At 39.3% G+C, this 26,589-nt stretch overlaps 1 protein-coding gene across 2 annotated transcripts in view; it reads left to right on the forward strand.

Moving 5' to 3' along the window:
• LOC140739824 (small glutamine-rich tetratricopeptide repeat-containing protein alpha-like) overlaps nucleotides 1-26,589 on the forward strand; it is a 49,517-nt gene that overhangs the window by 9,930 nt on the left and 12,998 nt on the right. For both annotated transcript variants that reach the window (XM_073068386.1, XM_073068388.1), the window contains exons 2-6: nucleotides 3,433-3,569; nucleotides 9,326-9,429; nucleotides 13,974-14,058; nucleotides 17,428-17,527; nucleotides 23,023-23,127. In XM_073068386.1, coding sequence (XP_072924487.1) covers nucleotides 3,470-3,569; nucleotides 9,326-9,429; nucleotides 13,974-14,058; nucleotides 17,428-17,527; nucleotides 23,023-23,127 — 494 coding nt within the window. In that variant the 5' untranslated portion in view covers nucleotides 3,433-3,469. The remainder of the gene's footprint in view (nucleotides 1-3,432; nucleotides 3,570-9,325; nucleotides 9,430-13,973; nucleotides 14,059-17,427; nucleotides 17,528-23,022; nucleotides 23,128-26,589) is intronic.

Here is a 26,589-nt window from a genome sequence, read left to right on the forward strand (position 1 = left end):
ATGTACAAAATAATAAAACAAAGACTATTGTACTATGATGTGTGTTCTGTCGCACAGAGATGAACTGTTGTATATGCTTAATGCCAAAGAACAAAGATATGCATTCTTAATATTGGCTTTGATTATATAAAAATATTATTTCTTTTTTATCTTTGTCTACTCAGCCAGTTGCTGTCCATATTTCTATCCCTACCCCAGTAACGGGACACTCGAACTTGCAGTCTTGTTTGATTGCCTGCGCATGTACTTCTCTTTTTGTCATCTTAGCAGAAAATATTAATTCTCGACAATTTTCTGTTGCGTGTTGTGGATAGTCATAAAGTAATATGGTACAAAAACAAGGCCTTCAGTTCTATTTTTCCATGATAACCAACATATGCAACTAAGCTAGTTCAATTTGGTTCATATCCTCTAAATCAGGGGTTCCTAACCTGGGATCCACAGACCCCTCAGGTAATGGTAGGGGTCCAAGGCATAAAAAAGGTTGGGAACCCCTGCGCTAAATTTTCCTATCTGTATATCTGTCCAAGTGCTCTTTAAATGTTCTACCTGCTTCAACTACTTTCTCTGACAGCTCATTTCATATACATACCACCCTCTGAAGAAGTTGTCCTTCATGTTCCTTTTAAACCTGTTTAAATCTAGTTTTTGATTCAATTTCCCTGGTAAAAATGGAATGACATAGATAATTACCAATTATCACTTGCCTCACTTCAAAGCATTTTTGTTATAGCAATTGTATAGCCTTATTATATCAATAATTATATTTTATGTCACTTGTACACATTTAAGACCAAGTATTATGCAAATAAATGGTGATTGTGAAATCAAATAAACTCCTGGCTAATTCAGTCCCTTGTGTAATTGAGTTGTATGGAGTAGAAACAAAGAAAACTGAACTTGGTCCTCCTGAAAACTCCCCCAGGACAAATCACAGGGATTTGGAGCAGTTCAAGTCAAATCAAGTCCATTGTCATTTAACTATATACAGTGCTTGTATATAACGATGTAATGTATATAGAAATGAGACGTTTCTCCATACCAGCACAGTAGTACACATAACACCCAATAACCTATAGGATAAAATCTACAGATGAATCACGTATAAATAACAAATTAAAGTGCATAAATTAAATATTGAAAGGTACGGAACAAATTAACCACTATCACTTCAAAGGTAATGCAGCAGGGAGTTCAGAAGCCTAATGGTCTGAGGGAAGAAACTGTTATCCATCCTGACCATTCTTGTCTTTATGCATCAGAGTCTCCTGCCTGATGGTAGAAAGTCAAAGATGGGTGGGATCCTTTATAATACTAAGGGCCCTGTGTACACAATGCTCCTGATAAATGTCCCTGATGGATAGTGGGGAGATCCCTATGATCCTCTCAATTGTTCTCACAGTCCTTTGTAGGGACTTCTGGTTTGATACTCAGCTGCTCCCATACCAGATGGAGATGAAGCTTGTCAGGACACTCTCAGTAGTGTTTCTGTGAAATCCAGTTAAGATTGGGGGGTGGGGGGGAGCCTTGCTTGTTTCTCTAGGAAGTAGAGGTGCTGCTGTGCTGCCTTGTTCACCGAGGTGATATTAAGGGAGCAGGTGAGGTCATTTGTGATGTGAACTCCCAGGAGCTTGGTGCACTTAACTCTCTCTATGGGGAGCCACATATTTGCAGAGGGGGATGGTTCATCTTTACTTTCCTGAAGTCCACAATGATTTCCTTGGTCTTCTCCATATTCAGGGATAGGTTGTTCCTCTCATAACAATTCACCAGCTGCTTCACTTCCTCTCTGTACTCCGTCTTGTCATCATCATTGATGAGGCCAACCACTGTTGTGTCTTCCACAATCTTGAAGATACGGTTTGAGCTGAATCCAGCAAAATGGTAATGCGTCAGCAGTATGGAGCAGCAGCTGGCTGAGCACACCTCCTGAAATATCAAGATGAATGTATATCAGTGAGACTCACAACTTTCAAAAGCTTTCAGTTTATAAAATCTGAAGTGGAACTTTAGAAATAACCATTCTGTCAACATCACTAAGGATAAATGGTGTCATACTTCAGATACTGCAATACCCATATTCCAGGTAGAGTTGCAGAACTTGTGACTTCATCTGTTTTGCCCAGTATCTTTGATCCCATAAGGATGCCGTAACAAGGAAAAATACTGTATTTAAACAAAAACATTTATGCTTGGCAAAATATATTGAGTTAAATCATTTATAAAGTCATACAGCGTGAAATCAGGCCATTTTGCTCACTGTCCATGCTAACCCATGGACATTCATCCATTTTAATTTCATCTTCCAGCACATTCAGTATACTATTCAAAATAGAAGAGATGTGTTATCCATAACCAAGTTAAGTGGATTTTCCAAACAAGAAACAGTTTTAAATGAACTATGTAGAAAAAGTCTTTAATCTGAAGTGATAGCAGGACTAATGGATTTGGCACCTGATCTTCATTTGCTAAGTTTCTGTAGATGTTTACAAAATCCAGGGGCCTGTATCTGTATGTATGTGGCATGTATGTGTCACAATTTATAACTTCCCCAGCACACTTATGTATTCAAAGAAGTTGGAAATGACAGGGAAATAGTTCACCTTGGAATTAATCATACTGGCATTTGAATGACTGTACTCAAAGGCCCTGAGCTTCCCATTTTCAGATCAATATGATGTAAATGTCTCATATATGATTAAAATGTCCCTCCATCACACTTAGAAAAGCCTACCTGATGCACTATCATTGATGAACATCCCTCCAAGTTACTCTAAGTCATCATTTACCTAATGTGGTTTTGGATAGTCTTTTGTTTTTAATATGTGCTAAACTTTACACAAGCTTTATGCTGTGAAGGGGAAATATTTTAAAAATGTTTTGTTTTAGGTGCCTAGTATGGGCAGAGGTGGTAGTAGAAGTGGGAGTGATATTTAAGAAACTCTTAGATGGACATGAAAATGTAGGGAATGGAAAAATGTGGATCATGTACAAGGAAGGAAGGATTCACTTTAATTTAGCATTATGTTTGATTCCAATGTTATGGGCCGAAGGGCCACTGTTCTATAGTCTATGATAACTGGGTGACACGGATTCTTAGGATATGTCATACACTGACACTTGTGATCAGGCTGGACCATTTTAAGCTTTGTTCATGAAAAAATGTCTGAAAAGGCTAGCACATGAATGCTAGCATTAAATCAGTAATCAACTTAAACAGCATGCTTCAAAGAAAACCACATTTAGTCACATTGAAATATATGAAAGTGTGACTGACAGTTTGTATAGACATCAGTCTCACTTCCAGATACTTTACTATGACCGAATCCTGAATGTTGCACTAAAGAAAAAAAAACATGTTAATTCAGCATTTTAAAATGTTATTGTCATTTTTGAGTAACTTCATTAATTAAAATATTTGTTTCTATTAAGTACATCGATCTGACGAATTTATAACAGAAACTTCATAATGACGGACAATAAACGCCTCGCCTATTCCATCATTCAGTTTTTACGTGATCAGCTTCAATCTGGAGATCTGACTTCAGATGCTCAGGAAAGCTTAGAGGGTAAGTGATCGTTTGGAGCAGCACATTGTTGGGGAGAGACAATGAGGATGATAAACTGAAAATTCTGTCGTTGAGCTCTATAGCTCAATGTAGCAAGGGGAGCTGATAGAGAGAAACGTGCAGATGTAGTATATTTGGATTTCCACAAGGCACTTGACAAGATGCTGCAATGAAACGTGAATAAATTAAAAGCCCATGGTAGGAAGTGTGTTAGAATGGACTGAAAATGGGTACTTTCATGGAAAGCTCAATTGGAATACGTGAATGGAAGGAAGTAACAAGTGGAGTACTGCAGGAATCAGTTCTTGACTTTTGGTCATTCATTACTTACATTGCATTATTTACATGCTGTTGCTTGCTCAAGGTAATTAATATTTCCATATTTACTGATATTATAAAAATACATGGAGAAGCATGTTACTCTTGATTCTACAACAGAATATAGATTGAGTAGGCAAAAGATTGACAGAGTTTAAAGTGGGGAAATGTAAGAAAATTAAGATGGCAGGTTAGAGAGACTGCAAATGAGTGAAGTATAGAGGGATGTAGATTTTTGAGGCCATGAATCATGAATGGTAGCAGACAGGTCTATTAGGTAGTTAAAGCAAACTACATTTTGCTTTCGTTGCTGAAGGTTTGGAGTTTAAAAATAGCGAGGCTGTGTTGCAATTGTACAGGGTGTTGGTGAGGCCTCACCTGAACTTCTGTGGACTGGTTTGGTCCCCTTACCTAAAAATAGGCAATTTTGTAGGGAGTTAAAGCAGATTCACCAGGCTAATTCCTGGGATGACAGGGCTGTCCTACCAACAGAGACTGAATAGTTTGGACCCGAATTTCTTGAAGTTTAGAAGAATGAGGGGTCACTTTATTCAAACATAGAATATCCTGCAGGGGTTTAACAGTGTAGATGTTGGGATGTTTCACAAGTGGGAAAGTTTTGAAGAAATGGACAAACCTACAAGATGAGGGCCTGATTATGAGTAATTAAAGTGGAGATGAATAAATATTTGATAAATTGATGAACAAAGGAGTATGGAGAAGAGGAATTGAGGCCAGGCGTGATCATATTAAATGAAAGGCCTAATGGCCTACTCCTGCTCCTATTTTCTAAACTTTTAGAAAAGATTTTTTTCTGCATGTGAAATTGAATGATTGAAAGTTTGTAAGAAACGTTGTCATTCATTGCTCAATATACAGTACTAATGGGATCATAAGACTGCAGATGCTGGAATGCAGAGCAAAAAAAACTGCTGCAAGAACTCATTGGTTCAGGCAGCATCTGTGGAAGCAAAGGAATGGTCAAGATCCTGCATCAGCACTGAGACTGCAGAAGGAAGATGAGCAATATAACCATGAGAGGGAGGGGTGAGAATGGACTGTTCAATGATAAATTGCACCTGAATAAATGGGAGACGATGGGCAAGTAGTTAGGTGGGGATGTTTTGAGACAGAGGGTGGTAGGTGGAAATAGATAAAACAAAAAAAATTGGGCAGATGAAGCTAGATGGGATAAAGCGGGGGAGAGGGAACGTAGAGGCAGAGGTGAAAGATGATGTGGAACAAGACAAGGAAGGGCAGCTGGAACCATGTTTGAGAGGGTAACAAATCTAAGTAATGGAGTGAGGCGGTGGAGTAGGAAGAGGGAACCTAAGTGGACCTGTAGGAGTGGGAAAGGAAGACATTTGGGTATAGATTATCTGAAAATGGAAAGTTAAATGTTTGTACCAGTGGGTTGATGTCCACCCAAGTGGAATATGAGGTATTGTTCTTCTGATTTGCATTTGGCCTCGTTGTGGCAGTGGAGAAGTCTAAGTACTGATAGGTCAGTGTGGAACTGGAAAGAGGAGTTGAAATGACATGCTATCAGAAGCTCAGAATGGCCATTGAGCATGACTATAGATGCTCACAAAATGGTCACTTATTGTAGAAGAAATACTAGTGCACAGGGAAGACTGGATGGGAAAGGGAGGGGAAGTCCCGGAGGCAATGTTACCTGTAGGCAGCAGAAATGAGGGTGGGAAGATATTGGTGGGGTCCTATTGCAACTGGTGGAATTACATGAAAGGATGCAGAGGCCAATCGGACGAAAGCTGCGGACCAAAGGAATCACTGTCTCTAATCTGTCTTGGGGTTTGGGGGTAGGCAGTGATGTCCTTACAGTGTGCCGTAATACTCAATGTACTCAAAATCAATGAACTTCAGACGGCAGATTTGGGTCACGAGTGTAGTTGCCCTTTACTAAAACAGATGTGGGACACCACATCTGTCTACAGGTACAATTGAAACTCAGTCTTCTTCTCCCAGTTATCCTGCTGGTACTGTACAGTCTCTGAAAAATAAAACTGAAGACCTCAGAACAAGATTGCTGTACTAGAAGTACATCAGAGACCACTGTTTTCTTTGCTTCATGGAAACATGGCTAACACCATTTCGGATACAGGGCTGCAACTCGATGGCTTGACCATTCTCTGTAAAGACAGGACAGCTCAGTCTTTTAAAGGCAGAGGAGGTGGAGTATGCTTTATGACTAACTCATCATGGTGCACAAACGTGACGGTTCTTTCTCAGTCCTGCTCCCCTAACCTGGAACATCTAGCGGTCAGATATCATCCATTTTATCTGCCAAGGGAGTTTTCTGCCATCATCCTGGTAGGGGTGTACATTTCACCTCAGGCCAATATCAGGCAGGCACTGGAGGACTCAGTTCCGTAATCAGCAGGTATGAAACTGTGCACCATGATACCTTCCCTATCATTGTGGGGAGATTTCAACCAGGCCAGCTTGAAGAAATCTCTGTACAACTACCACCAACATCTCACCTGTGGATTCAGAGAAACCAACACGCTTGACCACAATTTACCATTATCAAGGATGCTTACTGTGCCATCCACTGCCCACACTTTGGAAAGTCCAATCACTTGGCTGTACTTCTCCTCCTAGTATATAGGCAGAGACTAAAGACTGCAACACCAGTGGTGAGGATCAAGAAGGTTTAGTCAAGGCAGGCGAAGGAGCATTTAGAATAATGCTTTGAGTGGGTGGATTGGACAATCTTCAGGGATTCATCTTCAAGTCTGAATGAATATGCCACAGTTGTCACTAACTTCGAGACCTGTGTGGGTGAATATGTGCCTTTGAGAACATACCGGACATACCAAAATCAAAAGCCGTAGATAAAACAGGAGATCCATAGTCTACGAGGGCTAGATTTGTGGCATTCAAGACTGGTGATCCAGAACAATACAAGAAGTCCAGGTACAACCTTTGGAAGGCTATTTTAAGGGTGAAATGATTGATATGTTATTCCCAAAAGAACTCAATGCATTTTATGCACACTTTGAAAGGGAGAATAAAACTGTACCTTTGCAAATCCTTGCAGCATCTGGAGTCACTGTGATCTCTGTCTCGGAGACCGACTTCAGAACATCTTTCAAGAGGATAAACCCTCATAAAGCGTCAGGCTCTGATGGTGTACCAAGTAGGGCTCTGAAAACCTGTGCCAACCAACTGGTGGGAGTCTTCAAGGACATCTTCAATCTCTCGCTGCTGCAATTGGAAGTTCAAAAGGGCGACAATCATGCGAGTGCCCAAGAAGAGCCTTAATAACTATTGCTCAGTGGCACTCACATCTACTGTGAACAAGTGTTTCGAGAGGTCTGTTATGGCTAGAATCAACTTCTGCATAAGCAAAGACCTGGACCTACTGCAATTTGCCTACCATCACAAATAGGTCTCACTGGCTGTCCACTCAGCCTTGGATCACCTGGACAATAGTAATACATCAGGCTGCAGCTTATTGACTACAGCTCGGCATTCAACACAGTCATACCCTCAGTAATACCCCCATTGGCATGAAGGATATTAACATCTTATCCTGTGCTTTTTGCTTTTGATTAACTGGACCTGTCCAGTGACTGCTGAGAAAAGGCAGAAGACCATGAGGGAAAGACCTTATGATGGCATGGAAAGACAGCTGACAGGAGGGAATAGACCACACTGGCTCTCTACCCATGGCAGCAGTCCTCAACATTGTTTCAGCATGTTGGAGACACCCATTAACGGTGATGAAAAGGCAACAAAGGAAGATACCCCCAGAGCCTGCGAGAGCAAAATGGCTCAATGACTGATAACGGCTACAAACTTAGGAATGGAATCTACCATAAATAAAGAGAGTATTGCACAAGAGAACACCAAAACGCCAGCAGCAGTAGTGGGACACGTGTCAGCTGTGCATCTGTGGGTGTGAGAAAATAACATCAGAAAAGAGGTTGAAGATCCATCAAGGGAGGAGAGGGTGTTTGAGGGAGCAGAGACAGGGGCGTCGCATTGACCAGTACCTCTTGTGAAGTCAGTCAACTAAATTCAGTGAAGCGATTTATAGCCACATCCACCATCAAATTGATGAAGGAGCTTGGAATCCATGGTCAGACTATACAGCAAACCATGGATGGATTTTCAACATCTGTAGATTTTCACTTGCTTGAGTTTGTCCAGTAGTTTTTTTTTGCCTTTAGCACACTTTAGCTTTAAGTTCCTCGGGGTGAATATCACAAATGACCTGACTTGGTCTAACCAAGCAGAGTCCACTGCCAAGAAGGCCCACCAGTGCCTTTACTTCCTGAGAAAGCTGAATAAATTTGGCCTGTCCCCTAAAACCCTCACTAATTTTTATAGATGCACCGTAGAAAGCATTCTTCTAGGGTGCATCACAACCTGGTATGGAAGTTGTTCTGTCCAAGACCGGAAGAAGCTGCAGAAGATCGTGAACATAGCCCAGCACATCACACAAACCAATCTTCCATCCTTGGACTCACTTTACACCGCACGCTGTCGGAGCAGTGCTGCCAGGATAATCAAGGACACGACCCACCCAGCCAACACACTTTTTGTCCCTCTTCCCTCCAGGAGAAGGTTCAGGAGCTTGAAGATTCGTATGGCCAGATTTGGGAACAGCTTCTTTCCAACTGTGATAAGAGTGCTGAACGGATCCTGACCCGGATCTGGGCCGTACCTTCCAAATATCTGGACCTGACTTGCACTACCTTACTTTCCTTTTTCTATTTTCTAATTATAATTTATAATTTAAATTTTTATTATATTTACTTTGATTTGTACTTCAGGGAGCGCGAAGCGCAGAATCAAATATCGCTGTGATGATTGTACGCTCTAGTATCAATTGTTTGGTGACAGTAAAGTAAAGTAATTGGTTTTTCCAGTCCTACGTTCTTGCTTTCTCAACTGAATGGAGTCAGCTTTCAGTTGTCATTTCCTTATGAGCAACTTTGTGGTGTAATATTTGTTAGTGTACTCATAGGACAGCTTGCATGAAGTGCCTCATTAGGGAATGTACTGGGTAGAATCCTACATGCATCTTCATGTTGTGAAGCAATGTATGCTTTCTCTGAATTTAGTTATCTCTTTGAAAGTTTTAACGTCTTTGATGAGGAAGAAGTAGGTCATTACCTGTAAATATGGAATATTACATAAATAATATCATGGGACTTTAAACATCATTGATTGATAAATTTTGGAGGAATTATTTCTAGTTGGTTATGCAAAATTATAACATAGTTAACACCAAGCCAACCCCAAGAAATTTTAATAACACTTCAGGTACATGGAAATTGAGTATCTTAGTTGAAAACTCTGATGTTTTAAAGAAAGATGGTTGTTGATTGTTAGTAATTCATTTGGATGAAATGCTAGGGTAATGTATAATTATATCTTAAATAATAAATGAATGATCTTGACCACAGTTGCAGTTCAGTGTTTGGAGACCGCATTTAGCATCTCAGTGGATAACGAGGATCTTGCTGTGTCTCGGACACTCCCAGAGATCTTCGCGGCTGCTGTTACTGAGGTAAGAACTGAATTTGTGAAGGAAGGGCAGCTGCAAGCAACTACTATCTGTAGCTTTGCTGAGTTTATATTCAACCCTGTAGCACTTTGATGCTGAAATTGAATAGTTCTCTCTATTCAGGATAGATTCTGAACTCAAGAGCTGTGAGTTGATTCCGTACTCTCTGTTAAAGATGTTGAGAATTCATAGAACATAGAAAACGTACAGCTCAGGGAAAAGTCCTTCAGCCCATGATGTCTGTGCTGACTATAATGCCATATTAAACTCATTTCATCCTCCTTGATGTTTCCATTCTGGAAAGAAGACTGATTACACACCCTATCCATAACCTCTCAATTTTATGTAGTTCTATCAAGTCATTCCTCAGTCTTCAGAGGATACAGTCTGAGCTTGTCCAACCTTCTATTATCATTAAAACAATTTAAATTGAGCAAGATTCTGGTGAACCTCTTCTGTACCTTCTCCAGAGCCTCCGCTTCCTTCCTATAATGTAGCAATCAGAACTATATATAATACTCCAAATACAATCTTAACAAAAAATTTATACAGCTGCAACATGACTTCTTTACTCTCCTATTCAACACCCTGACCGATGAAGACAAGAATGATGTGTGCCTTTGTTACCACCCAATCTTATTTATGTTGCCACTTTTATGGACTTGCACCCTAAGACCGCTCTATATATGAATGCTCTTAAGGGTCCTGCCATTTACTGGATTCTCTCTTCTTATATGTGACTTCCCAAAGTACAACACCTCACACATGTCCAATAAGACTCCATTTGGTATTTCTCTGACCACATTTCCAACTGGTCTACATCCTGGTGAATCTTTTTGATAACCTTCCTCACTGTCCACAACAATGCCATTTTTTGCATTATCTGCAAAATTACTAAATATCCCATCTGCATTTTCATCCAAGTTATTTACAAAAAAATCACAAATGAGGTCCTCGTACTGATCCTTATAAAACGCTACTGATCAAAGACCTCCAGTCAGGATAACACCCCTCCCTCATTACCCCCTGTCTTCTATGGCCAAGCCAGTTTTGAATCTGCCTGCCAAGACTTCAAGGATTTCATGTGCTTTAATCTTCTGGATCAGCTGACCATGAGGAATCTTGTATAAAGCTTTACTAAAATCCACATGTACACCTACTGCCTTGCTGTTAGCAGTAATTTTTATTATTTCTGCAAAACAAAATCATCCATAAGGCATGATTTTCCCTGCACAAAACATGCTGACACCCCCTAATAAGTCTGTGATTTTTCAGATGAGAGCAGATCCCTCAGTTTCATCTCAATTAATTTCTCTGCCATGATGCAAGACTCACCAGCAGATAATTTTCCAGGTTTGTCCCTATTGCCACGTTGGCTATTCTCCAGTTCTCTGGAACCTCACCTGTTGATAAAGAGGTTCCAGAGATTTCTGTTAAGGACCCAGCAATTATCAGCTTAGATACATCTTGCTATCCTCCATTTCCAAACACAGTTGTTCTAATTGTAAAAAAAAAGTTCTGTTAATTTTGTAAAAGGCAACATCTTCTCTACTTAATATGTACTGGACTAGTGGCAATAATGCATTGGATACTGTGATTTTTTTGTTTTGTTTTGTGCAGGGATGCTTGGTTTTTAACAATTGGAACCAGAACAAGAGAGATGGGAGAAATTAAATGTGTGCACTATCAAAAAATATTGCAGTTGCAAGAAAAAGATTGTGAACCCTTTACAATTACCTGGTTTTCTGCATTAATTACTCATAAAATGTGGTCTGATCTTTATCTAAATCACAATAATAGACAAACACAATCTGCCAAAACTAATAACCACAAACAGTTGTACTACTTGTCAATACTGAGTACCCAGGTTCAAAAAAGTAGATGAACCTCTGGGGTAATACCTTCTACAAAAGCTATTTGGTGTCAGTTTCAATCAATGAGATGAGATTGGAGGTATGGGTTGTAGAGGTGCCCTGTGCCCTTTCAAAAAGGCACACAAAGTTAGATTACTGACAGAGCCTGCTCTTCTCAAGAAAGATCTGTTTATGTGCACCCTGCCTCGACCAAAACAACTTTCAGAGGACCTTCGAAGAAGAATTGTAGAGATTGTCTACAAATGGAGGAAATTCAATACTGTTGCTGCTCACCCTAGGAGTGGGCAACCTACAAAGATCGCACCAAGAGCACAACGTGCAATGCTGAAGGAGGTGAAAAAGAACTCAAGAATAACAGCAAAAGACCTGCAGAAATCTCTAGAACATGTTAAAGTCTCTGTTCATGTGTCCACTATAAGAAAAATACTGAACATGAATGGTGTTCATGGAAGGACACCATGGAGGAAACCACTGCTTTCCAAAAAAACATTGCTGCATGGCTCAAGTTTGCAAAACCTGGATGTTCCACAATGCTTCTTGGGCAATGTTCTGTGGACAGATGAGGAACTTATTGGCAGAAACGCACACTGCTAGGTTTGGAGGGAAAAGGGCACTGCACAACAAACCAAAACCTCATCCCAACAGTGAAGTATGGTGGAAGAAGCATCATGGTTTGGGGCTGTTTTGCTGCCTCAGGGCCTGAACAGCTTGCAATCGTTGAGTGATCAATGAATTCAAAATCGTATCGACTTTTTACAGGGGGTTATCAATGTAGTGGTCCATCACCTGAAGCTTAATAGAAGTTGAGTGATGCAACAAGACAATGATCCAAAACACAAGGGCAAATCAACAACAGAGTGATTTAAAAAAAAAAAAAAAATTGTGTTTTGGAATGGCCAAGTCAGTCCAGACCTTAACCAAATTGAGATGCTTTGTGACCTGAAGAATGCTGTTCATGCAAGGTATCCCAGAAATATTGATGAACTAAAACATTTTTATATGGAGGAATGGTCTAGAATTCCTCCTCTCATTGTGCAAGTCTGATCAGCAGCTACAGGAAACGTTTGGTGGAGGTTATTGCTGCTAAAGGAGATGCTAGCACTTATTTCAGAGATTTCAAAGGTACATTTAATGTCAGAGAAATGTATGCAATATACATCCTGAAATTCTTTTTCTTCGCAACCATCATGAAAACAGAGGGGTTCCCCCAAAGAATGAAGGACAGTTAAGTGTTAGAACCCCAAAGCCCCCCCCCCAGCTCCCCCACCCACTCATAAGCAGCAGCAAAGCAACGATCCCCCCTCCCCTACCAGCAAAAAATCCCCCCCATCAGCGTCCCCCCACCGAAGATCAAGCTTGCAGCAAGGCATCAATAAAGACACAGACTTGCAGTACCTCAAAGACTACCCATTCACCTGGTAATTCGGCATACCAGAGGTTCTCTCTCTCCCTAGTAAGGGAAAAAGAGGTGTCCCAGTTTCACAGCGAGAGGGGAAATGTGACAAACAACTTGCTGATTTACGATGTTAAAAGTCTGTTGTGTTGCTTTTTCTGAGCTGTGTGCCCAAAGAATTCGGGTCTCTGAGCACACAGCTGGCAGCCAGCTAGCTGCTTTTGGTCTTTCGTGTACTCCCACGACACACCAGTTTCCTGCGGAGGCACCCCCTCCAGAGCCAGGAAATCCTGGAACCCTGAAGGTGTGCTAGTCTCCGCGTTCTGGGTATATTAAGTAGCGGCCAGTCATCAGACCCTGAGAGTGAATCCTGTTCCCACAAAGAACCGAAGTCAGTGTGTAATTCCAGGTCAGGGTCTTCAAAAGAACCCTGAAAGAGAAAAATAAAGATATTAAAGATAGAAATAGAGCTGTTTCCGAAGATGCAAGCAAAGGAGTTAACATTAGGTGCCATTGTCATTCTAAGCTACTAATACAAGTGTTCACATACTTTTTCCAGCCTGCACTGTGAATGATTAAACAATGCATTCAATAAAGACGTGAAAAGTACAATTTTTTGCGTGTTAGTAGTTTAGGCAGATTGTGTTAGTCTGTTACTGTGACTTGGATGAAGATCAGACTACATTTTATGAGTAATTAATGCAAAAAAAAAGGTCATTGTAAAGGGTTCACAAACATTTCTTGCATCTGCAGTTGTTTAATCAACTTTCTTGTCTGATAATTGTGACCTGTTCTGGAATAGTTAAATTTTCAGTATTTATATTTTTTAAACATTGCTCATTGAATGAACATGATGTGATTAGTTGTACAGAAACTTTAGTTGCAACCCCATATAGTAATTTTAAAAAGATTTGGCTTTTTAAATGTTTGTTCATCTGTCTTTCATAATGCCCAGGCAAAAGTTTTTCTTTATTTCTTTCATATTTCTTCTTTGTACTTCTCTCGTTTTATCATCTGATGATTAACTGTCTTGTTGCAAGAGAAAAATTCATCTGTAAATGGAGGTTGCTTGAAACTAATTGAAACCTATGTTCTCCATTTATTTCCTAATTGGATGCATTTCAGTTCAGCTATTTCATGTTAAAGGTGTTGGTGTACTTGAATGAATCTTGGATTTCCTCGTGATTTTAAGTCTAAGTTGAAAATTTGCCAATCTTACATTAAAGATAAAATCAAGTTGCAATTTTTTTCAAATAAAATTTTACTTTGCTTGCTTACAGGAGATACCCAATGTGGTTGTGGACCCTGTGCTTCACACTCCAACTGCTGAAGATATCTCAAAAGCTGAACTATTGAAAACTGAAGGTAAAAATAATTATGTTACATCATCTCACTGCTAATATATTTATTGGATTAAACAATCACTTTTTGCCAAGAATTTAATTCTGCAAAAGTTGTCACTTAAATAGGGTGCCACTTTTTAGTGTCTGAGTAGATATCCATAATTAGCAGGCATATTTTTTCACTTTCTGTTTAACAAAGACGCCTTAACAAAGCATTTATTTTTTAGTTAAGATTTTTTTCTCTCAGTGGATACCACACCACTGGGTTAAGGGACAGTTATTAACCCTGAACCAGAGTGGATGACTTCACTCAGCTTAATGCTGAACTGATTCCACAACCTATGGAATCACTTTCAAGGACTCTACAACCCATGTTCTCAATATCTATTACTTATTATTTAATAAAATTACTTGCACAATTTGTTGTCTTTTGTACATTTGTCCATTTTAGTGTGCAGTTTTTCATTCATTCTGTCGTGTTTCTTTGTATTTACTGTGAATGCCTGCAAGCAAATGTGTCCCTGGGTAGTATATGGTGATAATGAATGTACTTTGATAAATTTACTTTGAATTTGGATATATCAATGTATAAATAAAGGAAGAAATTATAAAGTTATCAGGAAAGATGGGCATGGAACTAATTAGATACCCAAATAGACGGTACCAGAGTGAGCCAAATGATTATCATGAGATTTCTGCTTATGGTTAAACCACAGAGTTGAACAAATATGCACAGGTTTATTTTCACTAGATGCAGACAATGATCTACTCCGAATTTGACAGTGTTTCATGATTAACATTTACTTTAAATTGTCTTTGCTTAATTATCTTTATTTAAATTTTCAGCCATTAATTAAAATCTTTGTGTGATTGTAATCCCCAAATTAATTTTGGTCTTTTTTTCTATAATACATATTATTCCAATCGATGATTTACTGAAAGTTGGGAATTGTATGAAAAAAAAATTGAACATGATCTATACTTGGAGACGTTAGAATTTACATTTTTTATAATGACAGTCCCTTGAAAAAGCATTCAGCTCCTAACCATTTATTCACAAAAAATGAGTATTACCAGGAATTTTGATCAATTTAACTGAGAATTATTTATTTGGAAATCATATGCTTATTTCCCCAAAATCAGGGAAAATTATAAAGAATGAAAAACTAAAAATTTAAAAACAAATAATCGGCAGTTCAAAAATATTCATCCCCTTTTACTCGGTACTTAGTTCAACCATCTCTTGCAGCTATTATAGCCAGTAGTCTCAAGATGAGAAGATCTGCTGATGCTGGAAATCCAAGCAACATATGCAGAATGCTGAAGGAACTCAGCAGGCCAAGCAGCATCTATGGAAAAGAATAAACAGTCAACATTTTGGGCCAAGATGTCGACTGTTAACTCTTTTCCATAGCTGGTTAGCTTGCTGAGTTCCTTCAGCATATTGTGTGTATAGCCAGTAGACTCTTAGGATAAGTTTCTATTAGCTTTGCACAACATGATGGAGCAAGATTTTCCCATTCCTCCTTCCAAAATTGCTCAAGTTGTGTCAGGTTAATTGGGAAGTGGTGGACAGCAGTCTTGAGGTCTTACCACAGACTTTCAGTCGAGTTAAGGTCAGGACTCTGACTGGGCCACTGAAGGACAATTTTCTTCATTTGAAGCCACCCCATGGTTGCACTGGCAGTGTGCTCTGAGTCAATGTCCTGCTGGTAAATGAACTTTATCCCCTGTTTAAGCTTTCTGGTAGAGGCCAGCAGGTTTTATCCAGGATTTCTGTATTTAGCAGAATTCATCTTCCCATCAATCCTGACCAGATATCCAGTCCCAGCTTCTGAAAAGCATCTTTATAGTATGATGCTACCTCCACTATACTGTACAGTAGGGATAGTGTAACACGGCTGATGCACAGTATTAGATTCATGCCACACATACTGCTTTAAAAAAGACACATGTTATAGCAACATAGAAAACCTACAGCACAATACAGGTCCTTCGGCCCACAATGCTGTGCCAAACAGGTACTTACTTTAGAAATTACCTCAGGTTACCCATAGCCCTCTATTTTTCTAAGCTCCATGTACTTATCTAGGAGTCTCTTAAAAGACCCTTTTGTATCTGCCTCCACCACAGTTGCTGGCAGCCCATTCCATGCACTCACCACTCTGTGTAAAAAAAAAAACTTACCCCTGATATCTCTATACCTAGTTCCAAGCACCTTAAAACTGTGTCCTCTCATGTTATCCATTTCAGCTCTGGGAGAAAGCCTCTGACTATCCACATGATTAATGCTTCTCATCATCTTATACACCTCTATCAGGTCACCTCTCATCCTCCGTCGCTCCAAGGAAAAAAGGCCAAGTTCACTCAACCTGTTCTCTTAAGGCATGCTTCCCAATCCAGGCAACATCCTTGTAAACCTCCTCTGCCTCCTTTCTATAATTTTCACATCCTTCCTGTTGTGACGTGACCAGAACTGAGCACAGTAATCCAAGTGGGGTCTTGTCCTTGCCCGTAAAGACTTTGCAAAGCATCACTTAGAAGATACTGTTAAGATATGGAAGAAGGCCTTATGGTTGGATGAGGCTAAAGTGGAATGTACAGCATAAAGCTAATACTGCTCATCAGCCAGATAACACCATCCCTGCTGTGAAAAGTATTCTGGAGGTAGGATCATGCTGTGGGACTGCTCTTCATCACAGGGACTAGAAATCTGATCAGGATTGATGGGAAGATGAATGCTGTAAAATACAGAGAGATTGTGGATTAAGAACTTGCTAGCCTCTCCAGAAAGCTTGAACTAGGGAGTAAGTTAGTCTTTCAGCAGAACAGCGGCCCAAAGCACACTGCCATAGCAACCATGGAATGGCTTCAAATGAAGAATGTTGTCCTTGAAAGGCCTGATCAGAGTCCTCACCTTAACCTGATTGAACATCTCTGGCATAACTTCAAAACCACAAATCCCCAACTAACCTGGCTTAGCTTGAGCAATTGTGCAAGGAAGAATGGGCAAATCTTGCTCTATCACATTGTGCAAAGTTAATAGAGACTTATTCAAACAGACTACTGGCTGTAATTGTAAGAGGTGGTTCAAAGGGGAATAAATGCTTTCAAACTGCTGACATTTCAGTTTTTGATTTTTTAGTTTTTCATGCTTTACAATTTTCCACATTTTTTGGTTTCAACTGTGAGAGGTAAAAAAGGAGCACATGTTTCACAAATACAAATTCTCAGTTAAATTGATCAAAAACCCTGGTTGTAATACTCATTATGTGAACAAAGGGTTGGGGGTTGAACACTTTATTAGACTTTTTTAGGGCACCATATCCATAAGGAAGAGGATGTTCACTTTGCACTTTACTGATTCTCTTATTTCCTTTTTAACTTTCAGGAAATGAACAGATGAAAATAGAAAATTATCAGAGTGCTGTGGATTACTACACAAAAGCTATTGAATTGAATCCAAACAATGCAGTTTACTTTTGCAACAGGTATGATGGAAACTAGTTTTGGTTACTGTGTAACACATGCAAAATGCTGGAGGAATTCAGCAGGTCAGGCAGCATCTGTGGAAATGAATAAACAGATACTGTTTCGGCCCAAGGACCCCCCCCCCCCCCCCCCCCACCAACTACCAAGGAGCAGAAAGGAAAAGAGGATGACACCAGAACAAAAAAAGTGTGTGGAGGGGAAGGAGTACAGCCAATAGGTGATAGATGAAGCCAGGTGGGTAGGAAGGTCAAAGAGCCGGAGGGGAAGGAATCCGATAGGAGAGGAGAGCGGGCCACTGGAGAAGGGGAATAAGGAAGACCCGGCGGAGGTGATAGGTAGGTGAGAAGCAAAAAGAAGCCAGAGTAGGGAGTAGAAGGTCAGGGGGAATCTTTTTACCAGAAGAAGAATAAATACCACCCTAATGGAATACAAGGTACTGCTCCTTCACCCTGAGGGCAGCCCCCGGCATGGCAAAGGAGGAATGGGAAGTGGAATTAAAATGCTTGTGTCATCAGGAAGCTTAATTCCCAGCAGATGGAGCAAAGATACCTGATGAAGAGGCCTCCAATCCAAGACAGATCCCACCAATGTAGCAGAGGCCATGTCGGGAGCACCAGACACAACGGTAGACCCCAGTACATTTGCATGTGAAGCACTGCTTCAACTAGAAAGGCTGCCCGGGGCCATGAATGGAGGCAAGGGAGGAGCCAAATGGATAAGTACAGCACCCAGGCCACCTGCAGGGATGAGCAACAGGAGAGAGACCATGCTACAGATAGATCTGTATTAAATTTTCAATGCAGTATATGATAAGTCTGTCTATGAACTATGATCTTTAGTGGCACGATGACATGAGAAATGTATTTACCATTTTTATCAGGTAACTTTTATTCTTGATGTTTGGCCTTCTGGTGCTACTTGTTGACTACCTACTGAGCAATCATGATCTAAACCTTCTATGTTCAAATACATTTGTTTTTCCCTGCATAGACATCTACTACAGCAGTGAAAGACTAAAGTAGTTGAAGGGATATCAAGTTCTACTTTCCCTTAGTTAATATTCATTACTCAACTAGCTGCATCAAAGCAGATTGTACGCCAATGACTGTTGTTGTTTTGAGAGCTTGCAGCTAGGTTGCCAATTTTTCTACATTTACGAGTCAGTACTTTTTCAAATAGTACATTATTGGTTGTAATATAATGTGGCTATCCAGGCATTGTGGAAGGCACAATAAATTTTATGTTCCTTTTCTTGCATTGTATTCCAGCATCTGTATAACAAGAGTATACAGAGAAGAAACAAGAAAATAATTCTATTGTTAGAGGACTAAATTTGAAAGAGAATGGGCTATTGGGATTTAGAAGCTGACCAAAGTTTCTTTTGGAGGTGTTCAGAGTCAAGCATAAGAGCACATGGAAATATAGAAATGGATTCCCTCCTAGGAAGTTGAAGGTGTTGTAAATAGTGTAGAAGGTTGTCATGGGTTACAACAGAACATCGGCAGGAGGTAGAGCTGGACTAAGAAGTGACAGAGTTCAGTCTATAAACGTGTGAAATGATACACTTTGAAGTTTAAACTTGAAGGCAGAATACAAGAGTAATGGCAGGATTCTTAGGAGAGTGGAGGAGCAAAGGGATCTTGAGGTCCATGTCCATTGATCCCATAATTTTTCCTTGCCAGTTGATAGGGTGGTTAAGAAGCTGTATGGTATGATGGCCTTCATTAGTCAGGGAATTGAGCTTGAGAGCCACAAGGTAATGTTGCAGCTCTGGTTAGACCACTCTTGGAATATTGTGTTCAGTTTGCCTCATAATGAGGAAGGGTGTAGAAGCCTTAGAGAGGGTGCAGAGATTTACCAGGAAGCTTGACTGGATTAGAAAGCATATCTTATGAAGGAAGGTTGAGTGAGCTAGAGCTTTTCTCTTTGGAGTGAATAAGTATGATAGGTGACTTGATGGAAGTGTATTAGAGGATAAGAGGCATTGATAGTTTCCCAGGGCAGAACTGGCTGATACAAGAGGACATAATTTTAAGGTGATTGGAGGGAAGTATAAGGGATGTCAGAGGGAGGTTTTTTTTACACAGAGTGATGGGTGCATGGAATGTGCTGCGAGGAGTGTTGGTAGAGGCAGATACATTAGGGTCAGTTAAGAGACTCTTAAATAGGTACATAAAGAAGATAAAGATATTTATTACTTATATGTATTTAGAGATACAGTGCGGAACAGGCCCTTCTGACTCAATGAACCACACCACTCAACAGCCCATCTATTTAATGCTAGCCTAATTACAGGACAGTTTGCGATGACCAATTAACTTGCTAAATGGTACCTACTTGGTTTGTGGGCACAAATCGGAGCACCCAGAGGAAAGCCACACAGTCACAGGGAGAATGTACAAATTCCTTACAGACAGCACTGGGATTGGACTCTAAACTCTGCCCAAACTGTATAGGCTTCACACTAACCACTACACTACACTATGGAGGGCTCTGTGGGAGGGAAGTGTTAGATTGATCTTAGAGTAGGTTAAAAGGTTGGCACAACATTTACTGGCAACAAAGAGCCTGTACCATTCTATGTTGTACCATCAGGGAGGAGGTACAGGAGCCTGGACCCACACTAAACATTTTAGGAACAACTTTCCCTCTGCTGTCAGACTTCAAAATGGACCATGAACTCATGTGAACACTCCTCACTATTCCTCTTTTGCACTATTTATTTGTATTTGTATCTTGTAGTATGAATAAACTCTTCTCAGGCTTCTAGCCGGGTACAGGTATCGTTTTTAACTGATGTTAGGGATGGTGAAGATGGCAAGGTTTGTCATCAAAACGTTGGTTATAATCGATATCTATACCCGGCTGGAAGCCCAAAAAGAGTTTATTCGTCATATACGCTAGGAAAGCACTAGATCCTTTTGTATCTTATAGTACTTTGTTATGCCAGCCCAGTACTAGTGCCACAAAACTAACAAATTTCATGAATAATGTCAATGACAATAAACCAGATTCTGATTCTGAATATTAGCTGTTTGCACATGGGGAACATTTTTCCACAAATTGAATATTTTTCTACTCATTAAGACTTTAAAACTGGCTGTATTTGGAATTGTTACCTACTTATGGAAGGCCAGACTTAAACAAGGATGTTATTTAAAGCTTAAGAGTAGAAAAATAGCACTGCATATGTACAGAGTTCTTGTGATGGTACTGTGTGCTATATAATTATCTGCTGTGTTGTAAGCTTATAAAATTTGGAGTAAATTTAAAGCTAAAGTGCTACAGTTGAGTGACTGGCCCTTGTACAGAAAACCTTTATTTTTTATTTGCATCCTCTAGCATCTGACAACTGCAACAGTACTCCTACTCAATGAATAAAATGGGCTGTGAATTAACTTATAAAACAAGGGTGTTCTCTTAGAGTTCTTACAAGCTGAATTGACTTCCAGTCACTGTAATAAAAGTAATGATTTCAGAACTTGGCACATGACATAATGATTCAATTGAATAGCTTTTCTCTTCCATTTCTAATTTGTGAATGTCATATTTGAAAAATAGAAGAACATATTTTCAAGTTGAAGTGTAAGCTTTGAGTTAAAGTTAAACAATTGTTGATTCAGCAGCTGATTGTTATCTAGCTAGATTGAAGGTCAGGTTTGCATTTGAGTTAATATGTACAAAGGCAGAGGCAGTCATACCGGAACAGTTAAAGGTATATGCTATGCTTTTATTAGTTAAGACACTTAGTTCAAGAGTCAGGGAGTTTTGTTGCTTTATAACTCTGCAGCAAGGCTGCATTCGGAGTACACTCAGACCCCACATAGCACTGGTTCATTACAATGCTGTTATTCAATTCCTTATCGAATTTTTTTAAGTAACAAAAATTCATTCTATACAACACTTAAAGCTTCTCAAGTGTGGCCACCTGTACAGCAAACATTCAATCAGCCAGTGAGAGCTCTCATATGCTCTGAGCCATTCACAGCCAATCACCTATTAGTTCATGCTTTGCCTCCCCTGCGTGTGTAAATGTTCTTGCTCCCTCGCCAACTTATTCCATTTTTTCACCCATAATGCCTGGAAAGTGGCCTGCAACTTCCAGTGAGAGTAGTACATCTAAGATGTCCAGGAAGAGCATTAGCATGGACGTGAAACTGCAAGTGCTATGGCGTGAGGCTGTAAATGATGGTGATGTTGAAGAGTTACTGCATTCTCATGGTGAGAGCATTAGTCATGAAGAACTTTGAGAAGTGACAGAGCAACTCATCCCGTGTGAATCTGAGGACACGGATGGAGAAGAGGAAACACCAGCAAGAAACCTCACCGTAAAATTTCTCAGCACTAGCATCACCACAATCAAACAAATCATGGACCAGTTCATCGATAATGACCCTGACTGGGGCCGAAGCTGTAAGGCAAGAAGAGGTATTCTCGACATGATATCCTGCTACCAAGAACTGCTTCATGAAAGGAAACTTAACAAAAGGCAGTCAAATCTCAATGCCTACTTAAAGAAGAAGCCAAAGTTAGAGGAGGACCCGCAACCTGGTCCCTCCTCTAAGATGTAACCTCCACCCACTTCCCTCTGCTGCTGCTGCCATGTGTTTCTGCTCTACTGATGTACAGGTTAGGCCTATTTGCATGTTTGTTACTCCACAAATTACTGTGTATACATAAAACAATATATATCTCGGGTTTAATTTTTTTAAATCAGATACACGTGTCTGTTAACATAATGTTATAATGATCTCGCGGAGCACAGATTTACATAACACTCCACCTCTGAGGAACACATCCTCAGCATTAAGTGGGATCTGAGTGTATTGCATTCAATTCTGGTTGCCCAGTATAGGAAGGGTGTGGAGGACGCAGAAGAGATTTACCACGATGCTACTTGTATTAGAGGGCTAAAGAGAGAGATTGGTCAAACTAGGGTTTTTTCTGGAGTTTTGGAGGCTGAAAGAAGACCTCATAAATGTTTATAAAATTATGAGAGGCATAGATTGAGTACGCAGCCAATGTCTTTTTCCCCACCAACAAAATGTTTAATATTAAGGGGCATGCATTTAAACTGAAATGGGGTAAATTCAAAGGAGATGTGTAGGCAATTTTTTTTTGTACAAAGAGTGATGGATACCTTGAATGCAGTACCAGGAGTGGTGGTAAAGGCAGATACCATTAAATAGCACAAGAATATACAAACAATGATGGGATACAGACTATGTACAGGGAAATGGATCAGTTTAATTAGGCATCATTAGCTTAATTCATTTAGCACCACTCTAGCTCAAAGGATCGGTTCCAGTGCTGTAGTGTTCTATCCTAATGTTGAGTAACTGAGTTGTAACTGAAATTATATGACTAATTTGCAGCCTAAGATATCACTGATATCTCTGATGTAGTTTACTGCAGCAGAGTGCAATGTATTATTCTAAGTTGACTTCTAAAATATTAACTGCTTTTCACCTTCATCTGGTCTGTTCTTTTGCAGGGCAGCAGCATACAGCAAATTAGGAAACTACAGTGGAGCAGTACAAGACTGTGAAAAGGCAATAGCATTTGACCCATGCTATAGCAAAGCCTACGGCAGAATGGGGTGAAGAGAATTTTATATTTATTTTAACACTTTTCTTTCCTCTGCTTCTTGAAGTTGTTAGCTCAATGCCTTTACAAAGGGTAATTGTGGGCACATTTTTCTCAAATAGAATTTCATTGATCAATCTAAATATTGAATGTTATGGGAGAGCATCTTAGGCATAATTGAGATCATTCTTGTGAGCTGTCTTTTGTGTTAGCTGGCAAGGAAACTAATAGGAATCCTACATGGCTAATACAAAACCTTGTGACTCAGCATCTTGCTAATTGATATTAGAAAAATTGCCACTTAACAGGGATTAAAGCCATTAATTGTTTGAGATATTGAAGATTGTGTGTAGAAAGTCATTTGTCCCTTTAGCTATTGAAGCAATACACAGATTCAATCAGTACTGACGTTTGTGAATTATGTTTTACATTGATTCTTGTGATTTTAGTCACAAAATTTGGTGAAGAATTTTATTGTTATTGTGCATGTGTGTGTATGTGTGTTACTGCATGGGGATGGTGGCTGATTTATCAGCCAGCAGCAGTAAATAGCAATGGTGCTTTTTTGGACACATGCTATCAAAAATTTTGTCCTGGTGAAATTTGTTTACTCTCTTATTTTCCTTTTACTGTCCAGCACTTTTTCCTCTACTGTGAAGCACTACAGCACTATCTAAATCCAAAATTATTTTCTATGCAATAGTATCTGTAAGGATAATAATGTAACCAGTATAAAAGCAGATTATGGAATAGAAATAAGCACTGATGCAATAATAGTTGCATGTTAGTATTATCACCAACCCTTGTAAATAATCCAACATCTCCCACTAATTTCAGCAATCAATGATAAAAGATTATCAATGGGTTTGTTATTTTACTGCTTCAACATCATGCAAACTAGGAATTGCTGCAACTAGTTATGTCTGAAGGAAGGTTCCTCTTTGCTCTAGTACTTAATTCAAATAGCCTCGATTCTCTTTTCACTAAAGCATATTGTAGCAGGGTGCTAAAATTACTAACATTCAGAGGCCTGGATCATTAATCCAGAGAGACGAGCTCAAAATCCTCCAGGGATTTGGTGATTTTTTTTTTAAAAAGTTAATCTGGGATTAAAAAGCTAGTGTTGGTGATTTTACTGTATATAAAAGTACATCTGGTTCACAGCTGGAAATTTCAGCTTTTATTACCCTTTGATGACTATATATTGTGAATGAATAGAAATTTAAAGAACTGATATCTAGTTGTGAATGCGCTAATAATTTCTTCCAGCTCATTCTAATGGGTTGAAGCAGGCTGTGCATATCTCCAGGTTTTTGACTGTTGTCATTTCTCAGGCAGCTGACTTTTACCACCATAAGTGTAGCCCTTTGACCTGTCCATAATGTAAATCATTTATGCTTTTGACAGCTGAAGACAAGATTATTCTGATGAACCAAATGCTCAGATTTCTCTGCAGATCAGGCAACATTAGCCAGGGAGACAGGGAATTAATGTTTCAGGTCAATGAGCCAAAGTAAAAAACCAGTTATGATAAACTTATTTTTGATTTTGTTTTATCATAACCAATCCTAGCGTGCTATCTGAATTGGCCTGCTTCTTATCTTCCACCTATGCTACATGTCAATTCATCAAAAAGTCTTGCTCATCATTCCTCATATGTTCTAATTTGCTCCAGCATCTCAGTTTGAACATTTGTATTTGTTTAAGTTACTCAGTGATCGTGCCTCCTATTTTTTTGAACTGGAATCTCCTCTAGTCATACATCCAAATATTCTTTGATCTCTTGATTCTGAACTTGTTTAATCAGTTTCCCTGTCATCACATCTATCTTTATTTACTTTGGTAGCCATGCTTTTAGCTGTCTGGACTCAGCATTATGGAATTAACATCCCATCCCAATTAATTATATTTGTAGTTCCAGCTATATCTTATCTTATTTGAAGATTTAAATTGATTGGGTTAATAAATATCAGGAAATGGTTTTATGTTTAAAAAAAAATCTCTCATCTACTTAAGAAAAATGTCAAATTGTGATTTCTCTTTCATACTGTAATGTTTCTCCCAGGCAGCTTCAACAATATCAAAAACCTACGTTTACATCATGTAGCTATTTAAAGATGAATTCTCAAGGTCAAGGAGGAAGTAACAATACAGGGGTTTTTAAGTAGCTTTGCTATATGAGAGTCCTGTAGTCAAATAAACATGCAGATAGATATTTATTGGACAGCAAAATTCTAGTTTTAATCCCAATGACTGCTGGCATTTGCTTTCAGGCTTCCTGTAGAGGTGCCTATTCAGATAAAGATTTTGTTTGGGACAATGATGTTGCCAAGCTAGGAATATTTCTATTTGTTGGATTAAGCTGTAAATGCTGGAAGTGCTCATCAGATCAAGTAACATAATTAGACTTCTTTTTTTATCCTTTTGCCAAGACCGAGGAACTGAAAAAGTAGTGTGTTTGAAGTTTCAGAGGACGAGGAGGATAGAGATTCCAATAGGGTGAATATTTAAGTTGTCATGGAAATAGTTGCATGTGGAAATGAAAAGAAAATCAAAGGTACTATATGTGGAGAGGATGAACAAGATAATTTGAAATTCTTTAATTCGTTATTAATTACCATGGGCTATAACATACCCAAATGAAAGATGAGGTGTTTTTCTTTGCAGTTCTGTTGAGCATTAAAAGAGCAATGTGAGAGGCTGAAGATTCAGAGAAGAGAATGGAAATGCAATGGTGTTCAAATGACAAGAGGCTGGAAGGTTGCAGTCATCCTTGCAGAATGAGTAGCGATGTTTCAGGAATTTGCATTTTATTTCTTCAGGTAGAGAAGACCTCATTATATTCACTGAATGCAAAACTTCAATAAACTACAAAATGTATTCCCTAAACTAGAAAATGTTTTAATTTAGAATATTTCTACTTCAGTGCTCGTTCTTACCAAAGCTGCAGTAATCAACATTGTTCTCAGTTGAGAGCTTGTGAAGGTTGGAGATCTTGTGTAAAAGACAAAAAATTGTACAAATACAAAAAGAAAAGCAAAATAATAGACAAATAGGTAATAAATAATATTGAGAACAGGACTTGAAGATTCTATAGATTGTGGAATCAGTTTGGATCTCAGTGTTGGGGTGAGTGAAGTTATCCACTCTGGTATAGGAGCCTGATGGTTGAGGGGTAATAACTGTTCCTGAACCTGGTTGTGTGGGACATAAGACTCCTGTACGTCCTTCCTGATGGCAGCAATGAAAAGAGAATGGCCTGGATGATGGGCAGGGGGGGTGGTGGTTGATGTTGATTGCTGCTTTCCTGTGATGGTGATCTTTATAGATTTGCTCAGTGGTGGGGAGGGCTTTACCTGTGATGTACTGTGCTATGTCCAATATCTTTTTGGGACTTTTCCTTTTTTTTTGTAACTTATTTTTTTTATTGAAGTTCATCATCAAAAACATTTCCATAAGATGTATTTCAGACATT

Source organism: Hemitrygon akajei, chromosome 16 (genome assembly GCF_048418815.1).
Source record: "Hemitrygon akajei chromosome 16, sHemAka1.3, whole genome shotgun sequence".
NCBI classification, from domain to species: domain Eukaryota; kingdom Metazoa; phylum Chordata; class Chondrichthyes; order Myliobatiformes; family Dasyatidae; genus Hemitrygon; species Hemitrygon akajei.